At 39.8% G+C, this 21,148-nt stretch overlaps 2 protein-coding genes across 4 annotated transcripts in view; one reads left to right on the plus strand and one right to left on the minus strand.

Annotated features, from left to right (window-relative positions):
* Positions 1-563: 563 nt before the first annotated feature.
* LOC113063287 (proprotein convertase subtilisin/kexin type 9-like) lies at positions 564-9,783 on the plus strand. 2 transcript variants are annotated; one of them, XM_026233563.1, is made up of 12 exons: positions 564-947; positions 1,646-1,837; positions 1,995-2,118; positions 2,292-2,425; positions 2,516-2,657; positions 3,160-3,356; positions 3,437-3,620; positions 3,710-3,886; positions 5,117-5,265; positions 5,354-5,516; positions 8,480-8,690; positions 8,826-8,966. In XM_026233563.1, exons 1-11 carry the CDS (start codon positions 771-773, stop codon positions 8,656-8,658), a joined length of 1,818 nt encoding a protein of 605 aa, XP_026089348.1. In that variant the 5' UTR covers positions 564-770; the 3' UTR covers positions 8,659-8,690; positions 8,826-8,966. The 2 variants fall into 2 exon arrangements, with proteins under 2 accessions (XP_026089348.1, XP_026089347.1); XM_026233562.1 differs by having other exon boundaries at positions 566-947; positions 8,518-8,690; positions 8,826-9,783.
* The window catches only part of LOC113063286 (ubiquitin carboxyl-terminal hydrolase 24-like), a 61,536-nt gene continuing 50,088 nt past the window's right edge, over positions 9,701-21,148 (minus strand). For both annotated transcript variants that reach the window (XM_026233561.1, XM_026233560.1), the window contains 18 exons: positions 20,788-20,912; positions 20,342-20,483; positions 20,114-20,264; positions 19,819-19,914; positions 19,636-19,739; positions 19,318-19,431; positions 17,537-17,744; positions 17,270-17,359; positions 16,950-17,052; positions 16,472-16,593; positions 16,286-16,399; positions 16,025-16,090; positions 15,877-15,943; positions 15,709-15,787; positions 15,241-15,316; positions 15,052-15,138; positions 14,763-14,873; positions 9,701-12,726 (listed from right to left, as the gene is read on the minus strand). In XM_026233561.1, the coding sequence (XP_026089346.1) occupies positions 12,664-12,726; positions 14,763-14,873; positions 15,052-15,138; positions 15,241-15,316; positions 15,709-15,787; positions 15,877-15,943; positions 16,025-16,090; positions 16,286-16,399; positions 16,472-16,593; positions 16,950-17,052; positions 17,270-17,359; positions 17,537-17,744; positions 19,318-19,431; positions 19,636-19,739; positions 19,819-19,914; positions 20,114-20,264; positions 20,342-20,483; positions 20,788-20,912 (1,918 nt within the window). In that variant the 3' untranslated portion in view covers positions 9,701-12,663. The remainder of the gene's footprint in view (positions 12,727-14,762; positions 14,874-15,051; positions 15,139-15,240; positions 15,317-15,708; positions 15,788-15,876; positions 15,944-16,024; positions 16,091-16,285; positions 16,400-16,471; positions 16,594-16,949; positions 17,053-17,269; positions 17,360-17,536; positions 17,745-19,317; positions 19,432-19,635; positions 19,740-19,818; positions 19,915-20,113; positions 20,265-20,341; positions 20,484-20,787; positions 20,913-21,148) is intronic.

Consider the following 21,148-nt stretch of genomic DNA (forward strand, 5'->3'; position numbering starts at 1 on the left):
GTTTTTTTTCCTTCAGTAGGCTATGTGTCGAATATGACAGATATGAATAGCCTACTGCTTTGACCATATGGACTGTATTCTGTTTTACACGTTTAATTCGACTGCGACTCTTGTAGATGCTTACCAATACCACTATTTGGCCAACAGAGGACGACGTGAATCTGTTTTTGGCCAAAGTGATAACATCAGCATCCGATGTGCACGCGCAACTATTCGGCTCTCGCGGATGCGCGCAGGTGACACGTGAGCTCAAGTTCCGTGCAAAAACAGTCTTCCTTTTAGTTTTAGTTTTTTTTTTTTAAATATAAATAAAATAAATAATGATAAAATATATATTTACAGTTTTACTACAAATCCATTTTAATTTAGTTTATTAGTTTATCTATATTTCACAATTCTACCTATCTGACACTTTCATTTTGCAGGTTTCATGTTAGGAAATGTTACATGTCTGTGCAAGAATAGTAGGCTTAACGTATAAAATGTGTGTGGGTGGACTGTAATATGACTCCTCTTCTGCTGTATTTATTAACGAGACATCGTTCGATACAAGGACAGAGAGACGTCAGCACGCTCCACCTCTGCGTCAGTCAGTCAGTCAGAGAGATTCAAATGACAAGTTAAATGACATGAGGACACACTTCTGCTCCAGATCTCTCTGCTTCATACTCCTGCCTAATTATATGACGAACACTGGTGCAAAAGCGCGAACTTTGAGCAATATCACCTGAAACTATTTCTTGGAAATTGTTTAGATTAGTGTGCACAGAATGAAAAGCGTCGTGACGGTATGCTGTCTGAGTTTTCTGCTGGGGCTTGTGGCTTTAGTTGAGAGTGATGAAGACTACACTGAAGATGAAGAGATGATCCTGTCTCTGATTCTGCAGGATGACACCCAGCCTGAAGCAGAGAGCAGGCCACCCGCCCAGTTTTACAGGTGCACTAAGGTAAGATCACTATACCTGCTAAATGAACTAATGGGCTTATTTTTGGGACTTGTCATATTACCTGATATTAACTTAAAAATGAATAAATAAATAAAAATGTCTAGTTAAAGAAAACACATTGGGGGGAAATAGAGAAATAGGGTGAAAATACAAATGTTGTAGGGAAAATTGCTGTAGGCTATTTTCAAAATGGAAATGGTTTCGTATTCTGGGGCAGCCATATGATTTAGTATTCTGGACATTTGGACTTAATTACATGAAACTGTACTTTTTAAAATAAACGATTTGATATTAAATGTTTGTTTTCTGTTAATCATGGAACTTTACTAAGCATTCAGATTGTTTAATTAATAGGCGTATCAAATGAAGTATAAAAAAATCTACTTACACATTGATATATACAGTATTGTGATAAATAACAGTATAAAAATAAAAGATGTATAAAAGACAACAAAAACATACTTTTCACCTGGTGCCGGAGACGAAGTGAGTCATTTTCATTTGCTAAATTTTATGTAACTGCCAATAAACTTTTGAAATGTTTTATTAGTTGTGTAGGACCACTCGGATGTAGTCCTGAGAAAAACAGTGTTGCCATATGCAAGTCTAAAATAAACGTGCTGTTCCCGTGGAACGTCTGGAATGAGGAGGTTATCAAAATCAGTGCTGATCAAATGCCCTACGTGTTTTACGCACAGGACGCATGGCGCATGCCGGGTCAGTATATAGTGGTGATGCGGAACGGAACGCACGTGAACCAGGTGGAGCGCACCGCGCGCAGACTCCGCGCGAAAGCCGCCAAACGCGGATATCTGATCGAAATATTGCAGACTTATTCGGGAGCTTTCCACGGGTTTCTGGTGAAAATGAGCAGCGATGTTCTTCACATGGTAATTTGCTAACATTATTACATAAAGTTGCGTATTTGATATTTAATAATGTTTGAACTGTTGGACTTAAAAAAAGGAAACAAGTACTGGAATTACAATAATTCTTAAAAATACACATTGCCTGTCTTCTTCATTCCATTGCCTTTGTTTTTGGCAGGCAGTAAAGCTGCCCCATGTGGAATACATTGAAGAGGATTCCTCCATTTTTGCCCAAAGCATCCCATGGAACCTGCAGCGCATCCTTCAAAACAAACACGAGAGTGGAAAATATTCACCACCCAGTGAGCTAAAGCTTTCCCCTTTCTCACTTTTTTTTTTTTTTTTTTGTAACACTTTGTTACTTAAAAAATTATGGTCCGAGATCCTGCAGCCTTTTCTTTTGCACAGTACTTTTTATTTTCTTTACTGGTAATAAAGTACTTGACCTATTGAGCTGTATTACTTGTTTATGCAGATGACGGAGCAAAGGTGGGAGTGTATCTTTTGGACACAAGCGTTCAAGTGACTCATCGTGAGATTGAGGACAGGGTGATGGTGACGGACTTCAACAGTGTGCCAGAGGAGGATGGGGTCAGAGTTCACAGACAGGTAGTTGAATGTAAAAAAACAACTGAACAGTTTTTTTTATAGGTAATGAGAAGCATATGTCCATCACTCCCTGCGGTCTTCTGCCCACAGGCTAGTCAGTGTGACAGTCATGGCACACACATAGCAGGTGTGGTCAGTGGACGGGACTCGGGTGTAGCTCGAGGTGCCAGTGTAAACAGTGTCCGAGTGTTAAACTGCCAAGGCAAGGGTACGGTGTCAGGAGCTTTGGCAGGTAAACCACAACATAAATAATTGTATTTAACTAATATACATACAAATATTATTAACCTATGTATTTATCATTATATAATATCTAATTATTATATTCATTTAAACTTTTTTTATATTTTTATATAAAATTTGTAAGAACTTTAAGATAAAGTAGATCATGTATACACATATATATATATATGTATACATGATCTACTTTATCTTAAAGTTTAAATATTACATGCACCAACAACCATGCAATGTTCAAACTGATTTAAAACCCGTTTCTTCCCCATATTGTTGCTTGGATTGAACTTTAGCTGATCATCTTGACCATGTCTACATACCTAAATACATTGAGTTGCTGCCATTTGATTGGCTGATTAGATATTTCCATTAAAAAGCACTGAACAGGTGTTCCTAATGAAGAAGGCATATAATACTGACAGATTTTACATTTTATATGACCCATCCTTTAGAATACCTCTGCAAAATTTGCATTAATTGACCCAACTCTGTTGCAGGTCTGGAGTATATCCAGTCATCTCTGATGTCTCAGCCTATCAGACCTGTGATTGTACTGCTGCCATTTGTAGGGGGATTTAGTCGTACACTCAACGCTGCCTGCAGGAAAATGGTGGAATCTGGCACAGTGCTTATTGCTGCAGCTGGTAACTACAACGATGATGCTTGTCTGTACTCACCAGCCTCAGAGCCAGAGGTACAATGGATTGAATCCTTCAGATAAGCAGTTGCTCGTAGATATATTCGCTGTTGACATCATTTGGTTCTCCGCTGCAGGTGATAACAGTAGGGGCCGTTAATTTTGCTGACCAGCCCTTGAGCACTGGGACGACAGGCACCAATGTGGGCCGCTGCGTGGATGTGTTCGCACCTGGTGATGACATCATCAGTGCTTCCAGCGATTGCTCCACCTGCTTCACCACCAAGAGCGGAACATCACAGGCAGCGGCACATGTTGCTGGTTAGCACATACATGCCAAAACTATGACATTTTATTTTATCACTCTGTCCATACAACAGCTGTGGTCCGTGTTGTTGTTGTATTTTTAGGCATAGCAGCGGTGCTCCTGAATCGGAGTCCAAACTCCAGCTCTGCTGAGCTTCTGCAGCAGCTCCTCCATCATTCAGTCAGAAATGTCATTAACCCAGAGTCTCTGCCACTGAACCACCGTCTCTCTACACCCAACATGGTGGCCGCCCTGCCGGACTCGACCTCCACACTCATAGGTCAGAGTTCACAAGGAATTAATTTAATGAATGTCAATTTAACATTGTGGCTTGATGAGCAATGTCAGTAATAGTCTGGACTGAAAATACAGTGTGGTGATTAATTTTTAACACTTTAATCAATAATTTATAAAAATGCAATATAACCACCTTATTTAATAATATCAATCTTTAATTCAACACGGGTTAGCAGATTAATTTTTTTAATAATATAATATAAAGTACATTAATAATAAAAAAAATATATATTTTATACTTTTGATATACTATTTAATTTTTGGTCATTTTTAAAAAATAAAATCTTAAAACTTTAGTAAAACATTTTTTTGTAAATGTAGTAGTTTTTTAAAAAAAATGTCTAAATAGTTTCACAATGTGGAACAATGTCACTAAGATCACCATCACAAACACACACGGTTTCCCAATAAATACTACTATGTATAGAAAATAATGTAGTTGTTTATTATTTACTGAATAATAAACAACAACAGCCATCATAAAAGTTGCTAGACAATTCAGTCAAAAGTACAAAGGCAGCGCACTGATATACAGCAAAGTTACGTATACAGTAATAAAACCTCTCCGGTTACATGCCTAACCTCGGTTCCCTGAAAGGATGGAACAAAACAATGCGTAGCTTACACTTGGGGGTTATCCCCCTCCTCTCAAATACTGAGCTTGATCGCATCGTGCAAATTTTACCGGCCGATGATGCTCAAGCGCTCGAACTAGGGGTGGAGGCACTCACTATATAGGCCAATGCTCAGCGTCATTACATTAGAATCTTTCGGCTGTTCGAACAGGTACTAGACTCTGAGGATTACAACACCGCAGCATGTACAGTTTTTTATTCCCTCCTTTCAGGGAACCCAGGTTTCGTATGTTACAAGAGACGTTCCCTATCAAGTTCGGTCTTCCGACACTGCGTAGCTTACTCTTGGGGATGCGTATAATCTGTATAATCTGTTTGGTTCGATTAAAACGAACCCAGGTGCGATTGCTCTATTAGTGCAGTTCATTTTAGTAACCCTGGGGCAAACCAAACAAGCAAATCTAGGCTGCTAAAAAGTGACTTATATTTCCAGAATTCTCAGAATATTCCAAACAAAAGCTGTGTTCAACTTAAAGCAGCAATGAGCGGTCTGATCGGTGAATGGGTATTTTGATGTCCAAAACAGACTGGTAAGCAGTAAGGTAATTTTCACTCTTCATGTCTGTGTTTTCTTACAGGTGAGGACCTGCTCTGTAGATCCGTTTGGTCTGAGAGGTCAGCTGTTAAAGGTTTTGCCACAACTACAGCCCGCTGTCGCCACAGTGAAGAGATGCTGAGCTGCTCCAGTTTCTCACAAAATGGAGTAAGAGCTGGAGAAAGAGTGGAGGTGATTAGCAGAGAAAGTTAGTTTTAAATGCTCAAAAAATATAACTGTTTTAAGCTTTTGCTCACCAAAGTAATTTCCTTTCTGACAGGAGAGAGATGGGCAGAAAGAGTGTGTTGCTGTCAATGGGAACGGAGGGCATGGTGTGTTCGCTATTGCGCGCTGCTGCACAGGCCATAAAGCTCAGTGCCAGATGTTAGAGAGTCCCGAGAGAGGCGAGGATGCAGATTGTCCTCCAGACCACCAGCTGACAGGTGACAGAAAGCGGGAAATTATCATTAATTAATGGAATTTTCTGGGTTCAGTGGAAGCTAAAGTCTGCTGACTTTTGGTCAATTACCATACGATAATATGAAAATGTCCATAAAACATTTTTATATATTAATAAAATAACATTTTATTTGGACATTTTAATACCTTTTTATTTCTTGTGAACTTTTTATTGTGCTTTTATTTTGGAATAGGTTACACAAATATTTTAAAAAAATGTACTCGCCCTCAGGTCATCCAAGATGAATTTGTTCCCTTTCGATACTACACTCGTACTGTGTCTGCTAGACGCATATGGGAAAAAAGTCTTTTTTTCTCCTGAACTTAAGGCTTTTTGGTTCGTGCAGTGTATTAAAAACGAGCCAATGGCTAGGCAGCAGAGCTGCACAAGCCTATGGCAACGAAGCCTGCCAAGCATTGCCGAAGCCCACCAGAATGGGCAGGGCATCTTCAGCGACGACTATGTCGCCACGCTGATCCGAAGCAAACTTCCGCTTCCATCCCTTTGGCTAGTCACTCTAGTTAATTCAACCTGTCACCACGTGGGAGTTGTCAAGATGGGTTATGGGGATAATAAAATGATGATATACACCAGTGCTACAGTTGGGTCAGATTCGTATGCATCCCCTTCAGCGCTGGTTGAAACCACGAGTTCCATCCTAAGCGTGGTGTCATGGACGCCTGCAGATCAGGTTGAGGCAGGCTTGTATAACAGTACTAGCCCCTTGGAAGAACTCACGTTGAATGGAAACAGCATGGACATGGGGATGATTCTCAAGTTGGGGGGCACTTTGCAAGGGCATACAACTTTCAGCTACTGGTCGAAAGTGGAAGAAGGCTTTCACATCAACTGCCTGGAAATACTAGCAGAATGTCAGGCCTGTCAGTTCTTCCTGCCAGACCTAAAAGGACACCATGTGCTGATCCGATCAGACAACATGTCTTTGGTATCCTACATATCTGTGGTATCCTAGAAGCTGACATGTTATCAAGGAGCAATGTCCCCTCAGGGGAGTGGACACTCCATCCACAGATTGTTCAGAGGAGCTGGGAGATCTTCGGCGAGGCCGAGGTAGACATCTTTGCCTCAGAAGACAAGTCTTATTGACCAATTTATTTAGTAAAGATCAAGGATGTGTTGGCCCACGATTGGCCCAACTTCCTCCTCTTTGCTTTTCCCCTGATCCCACAGGTAATCAGGCAAGTAAGGGAACAAAATCACAAGATTCTCCTGGTGGCCCCCTTTTGGATGAACCAGCCTTGGCTATCAGAGCTAACTCATCTGTTGATAGCAGCCCCCTTGGCCCATTCCACTGAGATGGGATTTCTCTCAAACGAATGGGACAATATGGCATACTCGGCCCAATTTATGCGCCTTGCACCTCTGGCCAATCGAATGGAGCCTTTGAGCCTCCCAGAGCGAGTCTTAATCACAATTTTATAGGCTAGAGCCCCATCTATGAAATGCCTGTACGCCTTGAAGGTGTCTTAGCTGCGGCAAAGACTTCCGATTTGACAGAGCTGCTGTCATTTCTGCAAGAGCTGAGGGATTAAAGATGCTCCCAATCCATGCTCAAAGTCTATGTGGCAGCTATAGCAGCCTCTTGAGTGAGTCAGTGGGCAGAAATAGCTCGGTTATTTGTTTCTTAAGGGGTGCCAGGAGGCTGAACCTGCCTCAGCACCTCACTGTCCCTTCATGGGCTGAAGGCCCTGAAGGGCACTGCCTTCAAGCCGCTTCAGTCTGCAAACATTTGGTCACTATCGCTTGATTGTACTGTTCCCATATGCGTCTAGCAGATGCAGTACGAGTGTAGTATCTTAAGGTAATGTATTCTGTTACTAGATGTAACCTCGGTTCACTGAGATATGGGAATGAGTACTGCGTTGCTAGCCGTGCTGTGTAGCTGCAAGACTTAGTCGAAGTAACCTGAGTATCCTGTGGTAAATGCATGCTTATATAGCCAGATGCCCTGCCCATTTTGGAGGGCTTAGTCAACGTTTTGGCGGGCTTTGTCGCCATAGGCTCGTGCATCTCAGCTGCCTAGCCATTGGTTCATTTTTAATACGCTGCACAAACCAATGGCTGTGCAGTTTACAATGCCTGAATAAAAAAGGCTTCAGTCCAGGAAAAAAGGGCTTTTTCCCCATATGTGTCTAGCAGACGCAGGACTCGTTCCCGTATCTCAGGGAACAGAGCTTATGTTTAGTAACCGACTACATTTCTTCATCCAAACAGATTTAGAGAAATGTAACATTGGATAATTTGCTCAGCAATGGATCATCTGCAGTGAATGGGTGTTGTCAGAATGAGAGTCCAAACAGCTGATGTAAACATCAGAATAATCCAACATTTAACATATTGTGACGTGAAAAGCTGTATATTTTTAAGAGACAAATCTATCATTAGGATGTTTTAACTTTAAACCATCGATTCTGGCCAAAATAGCCTAGAAGTCTTTTATGTGTAATAATGCTTCATTCAGTGAAGAAGTCCATCTGTTTTGGACTGTTTTCACAACATATTTCTCTCCTGATTCAGATGAGATGACTTTTCACTGGAGAATTATCAGTACAGAGAGACGTGACAATTGTTTCTTACAATCACACAGCTTTCCGCTTCAGAATACGTTAATTGATGGTCTGGGGTTGTGTGGATTACTTGTGGATTATTATGTCGTCGTTGTCAGCTGTTTGGACTTATTCTGACGGCACCCATTTACTGCAGAGAATCCATTGGTGTGCAATTGATGTAAATGCTACATTTCTCCAGCTGGAAGAAACAAATTCAGCTAGATCTTAGATGGCCTTAGGATGAGTAAATTTTCATTTTTGGGTGAACCATTCCTTTAATTCACTTAATGAGTAAAGTTCCTGTTGTCACTGCAGCTGAAAATGAATTTGAATCTAGTTCAATATGCTTAACTTCATGAGAATTTATTTGTTTCAGTGTACATTTATGTACACAACTGTCATCTTTCCCTTCAGGCTGCAGTTATTCCTCTTCATCTGGAGATGTATCATACTCTGATCGACCTCTACATGGCAGCCGCAGGGCATGTCCTGCTAAAAGGGGTGAAATGTCATACGCATCCTGCTGCCACACATCCTCTCTGGAGTGCCGGCTGAAAGAACAGGACCCCACAGGTGTCAGCGAGCAGGTGACTTTCTCTCACAAAAAATTTCCATCGACTCAAAAATAAGAACCAGCTTTTAACATTTATAACAGTTGCAGATTAAACTTGATTTGGTGCATCTGATCAGTGAGCAGCACTAACCTGCATCATTTCTTTCAGGTGAAGGTTTCTTGTGAGGACTCATGGACACTGACAGGCTGTCAGGGTCTGTCGTCTGGGTCTGGTTTTCGCGGGGCATTTGCTTTGGGAAACACCTGTGTAGTTCATACAGCTGGAGGAGATAAAGGGGCTGCCGCCATTGCCACCTGCTGCCGGCACCGCACAACCCACCAGCCCTCTGAACACTGAGGGATATGCATTCCTCTTTTGACACTTCTCTAAATATGTAACCATGGACATGACTTCTATAACACATAATAGTAGGAGGTGTTACACAAGTGAGCTCAGTTCTGTCACAATGCAATATTACATTATAGAGAAGTGCATTGTAACTGGTTCTGAATATAATGATATATAATCTAGACACTCAACAAGTGGCACTATAACATTTAAAACCCTTGTAAGGCATTTAAACTGCAAAACATGCATCAGTGCATTAATATTAGATTTCTGACCTATAATTATTTGAATCATTAGAATCTATACTTTTATTTAAACAACAATAAAAAAATAATAAATAAATTTCATTTTGAGATTTGCTAAAAATTACATTTAACACTGGTAAAGCCAGCATTTAATGACAGCTAATGACAGCTGTGTATTAAATATACAATATAAGTCAATATATTTAACATTTTCAAATACATTTGTAGACCAGCACTTTTCATTTACATATTTACACACATTCTGAATTGGAAGAGATCTATTTTTTTGCAAGAGCGTTATCTACTATTATGCATGTGCATTGTGTATAATAGTGTACTTCTTTTTCTAAATATATATTTTTATATTACAAACTTTGACAACTTCATGTAATGGTCTAAAATCTACTTCAGACTTGACACGTACACAAATCACACAATCTGAAAAGTTGTGCATTCCAGTTTTTCCTTTTTTATATCAAATGTTTTCATTGTCAAACTCTGATGTACAAATTAAAATGTGGTTTTGACATGCATTAACAGATTCCTTTACACATCATACACACTCGCAGCAGGAATGAAATCACAGATCTACCGAGTGGTTGGGACAGCATCTACAGGTGTAGGAAAAGTTAAAAAAGATTGATTGGAGGAAGGAGGATCAGGTTTGTTGATCGTTTTAACATACCCTGTTCACTCAAGTCTCTACAGCACTAAATATGTACTGTAATCCCACCGTATCTTATGGACTCCTTTAGTGAAAACCTAAGCAGGCAGTTGAGCTGAAATTAGTGTGATATCTTTGCAAATGTGCATATTTCAGAAAATAAATAATAAAGATGCCTTGTGTTTAGGCCTTGATCTGATGAATTCTCCCCTCAATTGAAATTTAACACTGTGCCTTCAGCCCTGAAACGTTTCAAAACAATCCTCCGGTCATCCTAAAACCTGTCTTAACTAATCGTCCCAGAACGCTTACCATATCTGCTGCTGTGAATTAGCACTGAACCATTTATTGATTCAAAGCATAAAGGCAGTTGTGAGTACTGCAGTGTTCTGCTGAGTATTAGAGGCAAAAAACCAAGAGAAAGAATCAGAAAGTCCCTACTGAAAAAAAAAAAAAAAAAAAATGCTTAAACCAACCTTAACGGGTTTGCGGGTTTTACAAGGCCATCAGCATGATCAATCTTGAGTTTAAGTGCCTCAAGCTACTCTAATACCAGCAAACCAGGCTGGCCATGTTCACAAAAAACAAAACAAAAACAAAACAAAACAAAAAAACAGATGGTGTGCTGGTTTTACCTGGTCTCCCAGCCTGAACAATTTTGAGTTTAAGTACCAAAATCACTCTAAAACCAGCAAACCAGACTAACCTATTGAAAAAAAACATTCAATATGGTGTGCTGGTTTCACCTGGTCTCCCAGCCTAACCAATCTAGAGTATATGTGCCCCAAACCAGCTAAGTTGGTTGGCTCTGTCATCTTAAACCAGTCTAGGCTGGTTTGCTTCTTACAGTTGCTCTTCCAGCCTGATAATGCTTGGTCTGTCAGCTGGTATTAAATGGTTTTTGGACACTTAATCACCTAAACACAACTTAGCTGGGCTGAGAGACCAGCAAAAAACAGCAAATGCACCAAGTCTGGTTTAAGACTTATTTTATAAACCAGCTTCTTTCAGCTGCTTTGGCCAGTTTATGCAGTTCTTTTCCAGCAACAAAGACTCACACACACACATACAAACATGCACAGAAGCATGGCCAAAAAAAAAAAGAAGAAAAAAAAAAAAGACATTAATGTTAAAGTTGCGAAGAGCAGATGACTGAGGTAAAAAGCAGCACTAACGTTTGTGTGAGGTGGCATTAAGGTCTTTCCACTGTAAACATTGAAGCAATGTCTCTAAGTGTTCTAGTCTAAATACAAAATGAGCAGCAAATGGCAGCTGAAACACCCTGCAGACTACCTGAAAGAGGGACATCACATGCCCGGCTCAATCAAGGGGCCGTGGCGCACGAGGCGCCGTATGTGTCCTCATATGGCGCTCTGAGATGAGCTCGGCCGAGCCATCCGAGTATGCGTGTGTGCGTTGTTAGCGTAATGTTAAGTGGGTTCAGGCTTATGTGTAGCACAACGTGTCCACTGGTTTGTCTCAAGGCGAGGACGTGAGCAGCATAGGGGAGGAGTCGAGTAAAGGCACTGTACTGCTCTGTGAGAACTTCCTGTCCCTCCAACAACCTCCGTCTTTCTCTCCTCCTTCACCCCCTTTCCACCCCATCCTCGCCTTGTCATCCGATTTGCATTGCGTAAGGCAGACTGAACAGAAAAGATGCAGGCAAAAAAAAGAAAAAAAAAAAAAGACAAATTTGGTAAATTACCCCTGAAAAGTGTCTTCACGTCCCTAGACCTTCCAACCAGAGCGGGCACAAGACAACATCAAAACAGAACAGAAAGAGTGAAACAGTTTCTCAATGGCAAACTCTGCTGATTGTAGCACTCATTGTGTCTCAGGAAGAAGAAAAGCTTGTTGGACAGTAGCATCTCTATGTGTTGCATATGTGTCTTCAGACTCATCTGCTGATGCAATATGTCTTCCGCTGTAAGGTCAGTCCTCAATGTCCGCCATCATATTTCTGTCTAGCACTGGTGTAAACAGCTTGTGTCGTTTGCTGCACGCGATTCCAATCCGAGAAAACTGATGGACAGAGATCAGCGAAGGACATCCGTCCAATTGTCTTCACGTGATGAATTTGTCTCAAATTGAATTCAAATATAAAGTGCATTTAAAAAATACCAGCAGGAAAGAGAAGGGAAAAACCGGTGTGATTATTTGACTCTCAGATACTTGGAAGGGTCCCTCTTTTTTTTCTGAATACATTTGAGGCACCTCTCAAACAGAACCAAAAAAAGGAACCAGTAAAGAATTCTTAAAAATATTATTTTACATTTGAAATTACACATATGGAACACATCTTTACATTTCTCATGAACATTATCTACTTAATTACATTGGCAAATATATGAAGACTTCTTTTAAAACACCATCTGGCACCATAGTAGTTCGGCGTAAAAACGTCAAGGAAACGAACGCCTCCGTTTTATTAAGTCTCGCTCGTCTGAAAGGACTCAAGTCAGACGAAACATCTAAATCACTTGCATGACCTGAACTCGTATTTCATCCAGCCAGGCTTTAACCACCAAAAAAACAAAAAAAAACAAAAGATATTCGCCACTGTTTACTTCTCGTGCGAGGATGCCTGAAGAGCGAGCGCTCCGACGGGCCCTTTGGCTGCTTCTGGTCGCTCCATTTCCAATCCCTAGAAGTTCAACTGCAGATTTCTGATTGTCTGTTTAGAGCCACATTTTTCCGTCGGAGGGTAACTTTAATGTGTTGTTTTGATGCGCAAAAATAATGAGAAGCGTTATGGATCCACATCTTCTAGATCACTTCGAGAATCACCCAACATCATTGGGGATTCGGATCCCTTAGAAAAAGAGAGTGAGAAATGGTTAAAATAGTAAATGAAATTACCGTATTTTCCGGACTATAAGTCGCACTTTTTTCATAGTTTGGCTAGTCAGGTGAGAATTATTTATTAAAATTAATTTGACATGAACCGAGAGAAAAATGAACCGAGAAAAAACATTACCGTCTCCAGCCGCGAGAGGGCGCTCTATGCTGCTAAGTAGGGTTGTAACGATTAATTCGTTTTCTCGATGCATCGATTACAAACCCTGTTGATTCATATGCATCAATCTTGAAACATGATTTTTGAATGGCCGATCTTGGACAGTAATTGATTCAAAATGCTAAGAATCAAATGATCGCGATTTTTATAGCGATTCAATGCTTTCAAAATGTATACACATTACATTACTACACGCACAAATTAATGGAGACCTTGAAGAGTGTTCGTGAATCGTGCCTCTTATCTGTCTTTCACGCGCTCCACTGTTTACCGCCTGAGACTGTCACAGGATCGCGCTCGCGTTCTGTTCGTCTCTGACGCAGCTGACGTGTGATCTATAGGACTCGTGGCAAGTAATGCTAACGCGAATTTGTTTTACTTTCCTGTAGTTTGTCAATGGCTCTCTGCATCTTACCGACGGAGTTACCGGAGCCGTCGACAGCTGTATTTATTGCATGGAAGGAGCAGAAATGTAAGTGTCTAAATCATACGCACAGTTCCATTGAATGATAAATGTTTTTAAACAATGTGGATGAACCGAATATACAAAGGAAACTTTTAAAATGAACCACAGCATTAACAACGACCTTGAAATAAGACCGCAAGATTTATCTGATAATATGCATGAAAGTAGCGTTTGTTTCATTAGCAAACAGACATCTGGAGCGTTTTCTCTCAGAATCATTCGCTGATGGAGAGGAAAAGTTAAATAGAGATGAAGACGTTTTCACACTGAAAGAGAAGCGATCTCGCTCTCATAGACGTGCCAGGCTATATCTACAGCTAAACTGAATAAAAGCAGAATGAACTGATGAAACTAAAAAAATAAATAAAAATAATTTAAGAATGATGCAGTGCTAATTGACATTTATTACAGTACCGAAACTATAAAGTATATTTTCTAACTTATTCTGTACAGAAAATTTAAATAATTGCTAATTAAATGTAGCCATAAAATTGCCATTAGGAAAAAAATATTGATTACAAATGATTGATTATTGTCCAGCAGTGTATTTGATTCATTACAGCTAATTAAAAGTAATTAAAAAAGAAGATAAATTCCTTGTAAAATAAAAATAAAAATAATAATTATTATTATTATATAGGCTACATACATGAAATGATTGTATTTGACATTTCTTTCACTTCTGAAATTATGGCTACGCCCCTGGTGTGACAAAATGTTAGCTTATACATAATACTCTTTAAGCTCTTTTTTAAAAACTTGGCTTACATAAATGTAAAAAAAAAACTAGCATTTAACAATGGACAATTTTTTTTTTTTTACCTATGGTTCTCTAACCATAAATGCTACTGTTATTTGCCCCCTGACTAAGAATTTAAAGAATTTAGTAGAAGCATTTAAATAGTCCTGTGAATGCACTTAAAGAATGCAGAATCGAATCGTTATAATCGAATCGAATCAAATTTAATTGTGAATCAAATCGAATCGAATTGTTCTAAATTTGCAAAAATCGTTCTTGAATCGAATCGAAAACCTATGAATCGTAATCGAATCAAATCGCTGCCTTGCCAAAGATTCACAGCCCTACTGCTCAGTGCTCCTGTAGTCCTGTAGCGCCCTCTCGCAGCTGTAGACTGTAATATTTTCTCTTGGTTCTTGGTTCTAAATAAATGCGACTTATAGTCCAGTGCAACTTATGTATGTTTTTTTCCTCATGACGTATTTTTGGACTGATGTGACTTATACTCAGGTGCGACTACCGAAAAACACGGTATTTATTAAACCCTGGTGTATTTTATCATATCGCTGTTGACACTGCTTTATAACTGATAACGTACTGCTGAATTAATGACAGAAAGAGCTCTACCTGTCTGAGGCTTCTGTCTGAGTTCTCATTGGCTGGGCTGCCATCTGAACCATTACTGCTGCCAGACTGCTCCTTTTCATTCAGTAAAGCGGTGGCATAAGCTAGAGTGTCCTAAACACAAAAAACAAGCGTTCACTGAACCTGAATGAATTTTACAGGACATCTAAACAGTGCTATCAGAAGAAAAAATTTTCAGCTTTAAACCATCAAGTTAAAATTTCAAGTTTGACAAATCCATAATGAGTTTATTCTGGTTATGCATAATATAAAAAAAGCGTGAGTGCCGTACCTGTGCCGAGATGGTGCGCTGGAAGGTTTTAGCTGTGGACGTCTCGTTCGATACGTTACTCTGAGGCGTCCAGTAGTGCTCAGACATCTGAAAGAGGACAGAAGAGGGATTCAATAATGAATGCTCTTTCACAACAGAGAAGTAATGGATTGTGTGTGTGTGTGTGTGTGTGTGTGTGTGGTCTTTTGCCTTCTTCTGAAGCCACTGCACTGCCCAACTCCAATGTCCTGAGAGCTCTTTAAAATAATCCTTAGCTGGAGAACATCTAACAGAAACACAAAGACATTTAATAATGCTGCCAGAAACACTGACAGTTCATTAAATCATGTTAGAATGCATAATTTATCACTGACCATAATAGTATCAGCCGTAATTATTATGCAAATAATGGAAGCAGGCAATTCAGATTCATTACATTTAGTCATTTAGTAGATGCTTTTATCCAAAGTGACTTACAAATTCAAATAGTAATTTGCTAAATAGTTATCTTTTCTACTGTACATCTATCAATCCATCCATCCATCCAATACTGTCCAATAACCAAAATGCCACCTTTATACCATATATACATAACACACAATTGTATTATATACAAGTACAATTATGTCAATATTCATATTGTGTATCCCTAATTGGATCCCCGTGTTCTACACTCACTTCTGAGCCAGCGTGACCAGGAACTTCACACACTGATAGCAGCGACTGCTGTCCACATTGTTGCTCTGATGCATCAAAGCTTTGAAAGAACGAGAATCACATAATAGTACAAATTAATTTAATCTTACACCTACTCACACTGATAGAGCCATATGACATCGTTCTTACCCAGAAGGCCCTTATCAGATTCAAATGCATATTTGAGCCTCTGAGACTGCAGTGGGTCCTCTACCATCTGAGAGGAGAAAATCAGAAAATCACATCTTTCCATCCTACCCAAAAACTGTTTTGAAGACAGCACACGGCCATCACTCACCAGGATCTCTAGGAGCATCTGAAAGACGTTCTTCAGTTCGTGAGGAGGAGCCGTTTCCAGATGGTTCTACAAGTCACAGGAAGAGATTTCTTCAGGTTTGTATATCTGTATATGGTTTTTCTTCACATTACACAATGTACATACACCAATATATTTTTATAAAATTCTAAAATAATAAATGATTAATTATAAATATAAATTGCACCTATAAATTATTTATTGATTATCATTTAAAAGGTTTAAACTAGTCAGAGTACCGACCTTGAGTAAGTGTAGGACTCCCAGTGAGAAAGGTTCGTTACAGAACGAGCAATATGTGATCATCTCTATGAGAAACGACAATGGGCCGGACAGCTCACGCATGGCAAACATCACCTGAAAGACATGTCTCAGTCAGTCTTGTGCAATACAGACAGACAGGAGATAGAGAATAAGAGACAGCATTACCTCCATGAGATACACCTGTCCTTCTGTTTTGAAGAGCGACGTGTTGACGTCTGAATGTAGAGGGATGAGGGGTGAAGATGGAGCCACCAGTCCTGATGAAGCGAGCTTGAACACTCCTTGAGCTGAACACACATGAGAAGTGCATTAACACACCAGTGTTACCTCAACACTCACACAGAGAACCATAAACATCAAAACTAGGACTCGGCATCCGATTCGAACCAACAAAATAATCACTGGCATGTGAGCAATAGGGAAAACTGCATACTGATAAGTGCCCCCAAATAATTCAAAAAGGCCAAACTGAAACTTTTCTTTTTTCTCTCAAATATGGCCATTCTCAGAGAGCGTGAGAGAGAGAGAGAGAGAGAGAGACTACCACTTCGATTTTTGGATTATATTTTTCCCCATTTTTTCCACCCTTCTAATAGTTTTCATTAACAACACTGATGTGTGTCCAGAAATGGTGTGTTCTTACACTCCGTCCTCTGAGAGACGAGGTCTGTGTGCAGCACGATCAGGGCCAGAGTGTTGTGTAGATGCAGGAACTCTCGAGCCTGAGCTGAACTCCAGCGCCGGTGCTGAAAGACAGAGATTAACACTTGAAGGGACAGTACACCCAAATATTTAAGCTCTGTTATTATAAGCTCACACAGGTTTGGAATGCCATGAGGGGGAGCAAACGATCACAACATTTTCATTTTTGGGAGTTACCGTCTCTTTAAGCAAGCAGTAAACCTCAATATTCTCAAGCCAGATAACACTTTGTCAGGTGTTAACAGAAGGTGTCAGAAATACCTGGTTGTTTTGCCGGTTGGGTCCCAGGAGGAAGACAAGCATCCGACGATAAGCAGAATGTTTCAGCAGCAGCTGACATGGCCCACCGCCCTAAAAAACATCATCAGTGAATAACTCACATTTGTTTCTTCAGCTCCTAAGAGTGGCTTTAGAAGACAGGATATCAGTTGTCAGTATGGGCCACTTTCATGGTGCTTTTTTACTGTAGCTTTTCTTTATGGAAAAGAATAGCTAGAGTGAGAATAAGAGTGACATCATCGTTCTCACCCTCTGGGCAAAGTTACTGAAGAGGCTGAAGTACTGAGAGCAGTTCTTGCAGTTATCTGGGACGTCCTTATCCAATAGAGAGAGCAGCATGTCCAAAAGACAGTCCAACCCAGCGTCCTGGAAGTACAAAGCGCTCTCCAGGGTCTTCTCTAGGATGGTGGCCACCACGACACGGACCTCCCGCACACTGCATTCCAACAGACAGATCCTACAGAAAGAGAACAACACGTCCTTCATGAGGTTCACTCATTAACAATGTTCAGCTGATTCTGAACCAGTTTTCCACTTTTTGCATGAACATGTTGTAAGAGATGCTGGCATATCTGAGCTGGTTGGGAGGTCTATGGAAACTTTCCCTGTAGAGCCAGATCTATTGTTCCCTCCAGGGCGAAATTTTTTTGTGAAATTCCAGGTCTCCATTGATAAGGGAAACGTTTGCTTTTTTTGTTGTTGTTGGAAGTGTGTCAGAGCTCAATCATAAAACGTTCGGGAACATTCCCTGGCTTCTGCTGAGGTGTTGCGTGATAATTGGGGCAGGCCTAACATCCGATACGAAGCAGCCAATCATGCAGCAGGGCACTACACCCCCTTAACTCCTAATCCGGAGCACCTTTTGACGTGGCAGGGATCTCCAGATCACGCTTAAATGCTTTAAACATTAACATCCCCTGACTGGCCCACATTTTTAGTTGACAGAATGCAGCTGTGGCCGTACCCCACACATATGCTATTGATTTTCAGTTATATGATTATGACCACACACTTACACGTTTTCAGCTAATCAAATCAAGTGAAAACCAACAGTGTGATTAATATACACGAGCACAGCTTTCTGTCAGAATTCAGTGCAATTTATATTAGTAGTAGTATTGGTCATTGGTATTATTTCTCTTTATCTATACTATTGTATTTTTTTTTTAATATCTACATATAGATATATAGACGAAAGAAAATACGAATTTCGAATATTCGTCAAATAAAAAAATAAATAAAAATAAAAAATCTACATTTCTGCATTCAAATTTTTCAGGCAGCCTTATCAGTGGCGCATGAAATGCAGCGACGATGTTAAGTGTCTTTGCATTTTAATTATTTTGTTAGCCTATCCAGTTGAACTCACTAGATGCGCCGCTGCTATGTTCATACAATGTATTGCGGAAAACGAGAGCATTAGTGTGGGGATGATGTTTATGTTAAAACTGAAACCAAGCCGTTCACACGGAGCGCATTTTCTAGAGGGACATCTATCAGCGTTGCACTCGCGTCTCGCACAAGAGAGCAAGTTTAGAAAGCCATGTGAAATCAATGCAAGTTCAACTTAAAAAAAAATATATGGCGGTTTTTCCTAATCCCACTTTATCTCATGTTTTTAAATGAAGAAAGTAGCCTAATCTTTGTGACCGGATTTCTGTCTTTTGGATTAAAACTATACATATATGCATGGTGCTGTTTTTTTTTTCTAATTGTTTAAGCAACATTATTAATAATATATGGTTTATAAACATTAAGAACTTTTTTTCAAACATAGTCATGTTGTTTTATTGCGCTTTTAAGAAACGTGCGTGATATTTTGTGGCCTCAGGAGAGAAGTCAAAAGCCCCCCCCCCCCCACCTGAAATCATGCCTTTTGAATTCAAATATAATTTACATTTTGATAATATTTAAGTATAAAATTCAAATGTAGTTTTTCTAGATCAATCAGAACAATCTGGTTTGTTTTACTTTTTGCTAGCCAGTGGGGATATGCCAGTGTGTGTGTAGAGAGTTATAATGTTGCTCACTTAATGATCTCCCGTCCTTCAGGTGCCACCAGGTACTGGACCATCCACTGACACGCCTCACTGCTCTTGGACAACAAAACCTCCATGATAGCGATCCACTCCTCTGTGTCCACCCTGAGAGAGAAGATCAGGATCCCACATTGAAAAAATTAAGTCATGTATATATACAATTAATATATTTTGTTTTATTTCTATTAAATGTAATATATCTATATTTTTTGACCACTAGTTCTTGTCTTTTGTAATAGTTTACCAATAATAACCCTGTATAAACAGGTCTTGAGTTTAAAGTACTATAAACTAAAGCATCATCCCAACCTGAGTTTCTTTTTAGTGCGCAGATAAGTGTGGAAGAGGAACTGGACGGCCAGCTGCAGGCTGGTTTTGGCCATGGCCTGATACGACAGATGCTTTAACTTCGTCTGAAAAACAGTATAAAGCTCAAATTTGTGTGCGGGAAATATAAAAGCTTATAAAAGAGGCTGAATGCTCAGAGCTTACCGCGTTGACAGACGCTAGAGACAGTGTGAAGTTGAAATAATCACTGTTGTAAACGTCTCGGTTCTTCATGAACTTCAGATTTTCATCTCTCACCATCTATACAGATCCAAAAGTCAATTTTTGCAAACGTTTCGAGAAAACAACAACATGCCTGAAACAGTATTTGAATAACATAATTATAGTTATATTATAGTTATAGTATAGAATGATGTTGAAAGACTCTTAACATCCACTCAACCCAGAATATTTAGTCACATTGGAATTGCAATGCATGAAAAGACTTTACAATCTCTACCTGATAGATCCTAGCAGGCATCTTTTCCACAAACAGACCCTTCTTCTCTCCTTTCTTGACCAAGCGTGTGAGCAGGGTGAGGCGGTCATTGTTGGCTCGGGGGGGCCGTGGGGAGGATTGGGGTGAGATCTCTGGCGAGGATGGGGCTGACCTGAGGTCAAGGATTATGAACATTAATGAGAGAGTCCATGTTCCAACGTTCATGGAGGAAGTAAAACGCTAACTCACAGTGAGAGATCCTCTGCCTCCTGCCTCACAATGCTGACTCGACTCTTTTTGGGCAGGACGGGGGAGTTTTGGTCACTGATGCGCTGGTAGAACAGCATGTAGGCGTTCCAGTAGCGCCGCCGCACATCCGGGTAGGGGTTAGCTACAGCATGGGAACACAGTGGCATAATGTTGATATAATAATATGAACACCATGAGTGATAATGACGATGACAATGTCATTTAAGTTGGGTTATATCAATGTTTTATATATATATATATATATATATATATATATATATATATATATATATATATATATATATATATAAAAATAAACAGATTTTTAGGCCTCATTTTGTGTTCATGTTGAAAGATTGAAGTTTATTTTATCGACTTGGTGCTGAAGTACCAGTATTTTTGACATCATTCATTTACATTGATTAAAAAAAATATTAATAGCTTACACTGGTCATAAACTTTGGGTCTGTACTCTCCTCCGAAACACTCGTACTCCAGAGTCTCATCGTTCATGTCAAACTCTTCAACAACATTGTCGTTAAACTTATACCAGCGTCCTCGTGAACTACCCCTGAAAGAGAATAAAGCATTGAAAAAACGCACATTAAAAACATTGCTCAATTCTCCTTGGTCACCCAAACATTCCTTCATTCCCTCAAAAATATTGCCAGTTTAAAGCTCCATCACACTGCCAAGCATCTGGGACAGTTTAAGGCTCTCATAAAAACACTCTTGCCAAAAACAGAAGCATGGCCCCCCAGAGACTCATAAATACACATACATACACACAGAGAGGCAAAAGACCTC

This window comes from Carassius auratus, chromosome 45, assembly GCF_003368295.1.
Source record: "Carassius auratus strain Wakin chromosome 45, ASM336829v1, whole genome shotgun sequence".
Taxonomy (NCBI): Eukaryota; Metazoa; Chordata; class Actinopteri; order Cypriniformes; family Cyprinidae; genus Carassius; species Carassius auratus.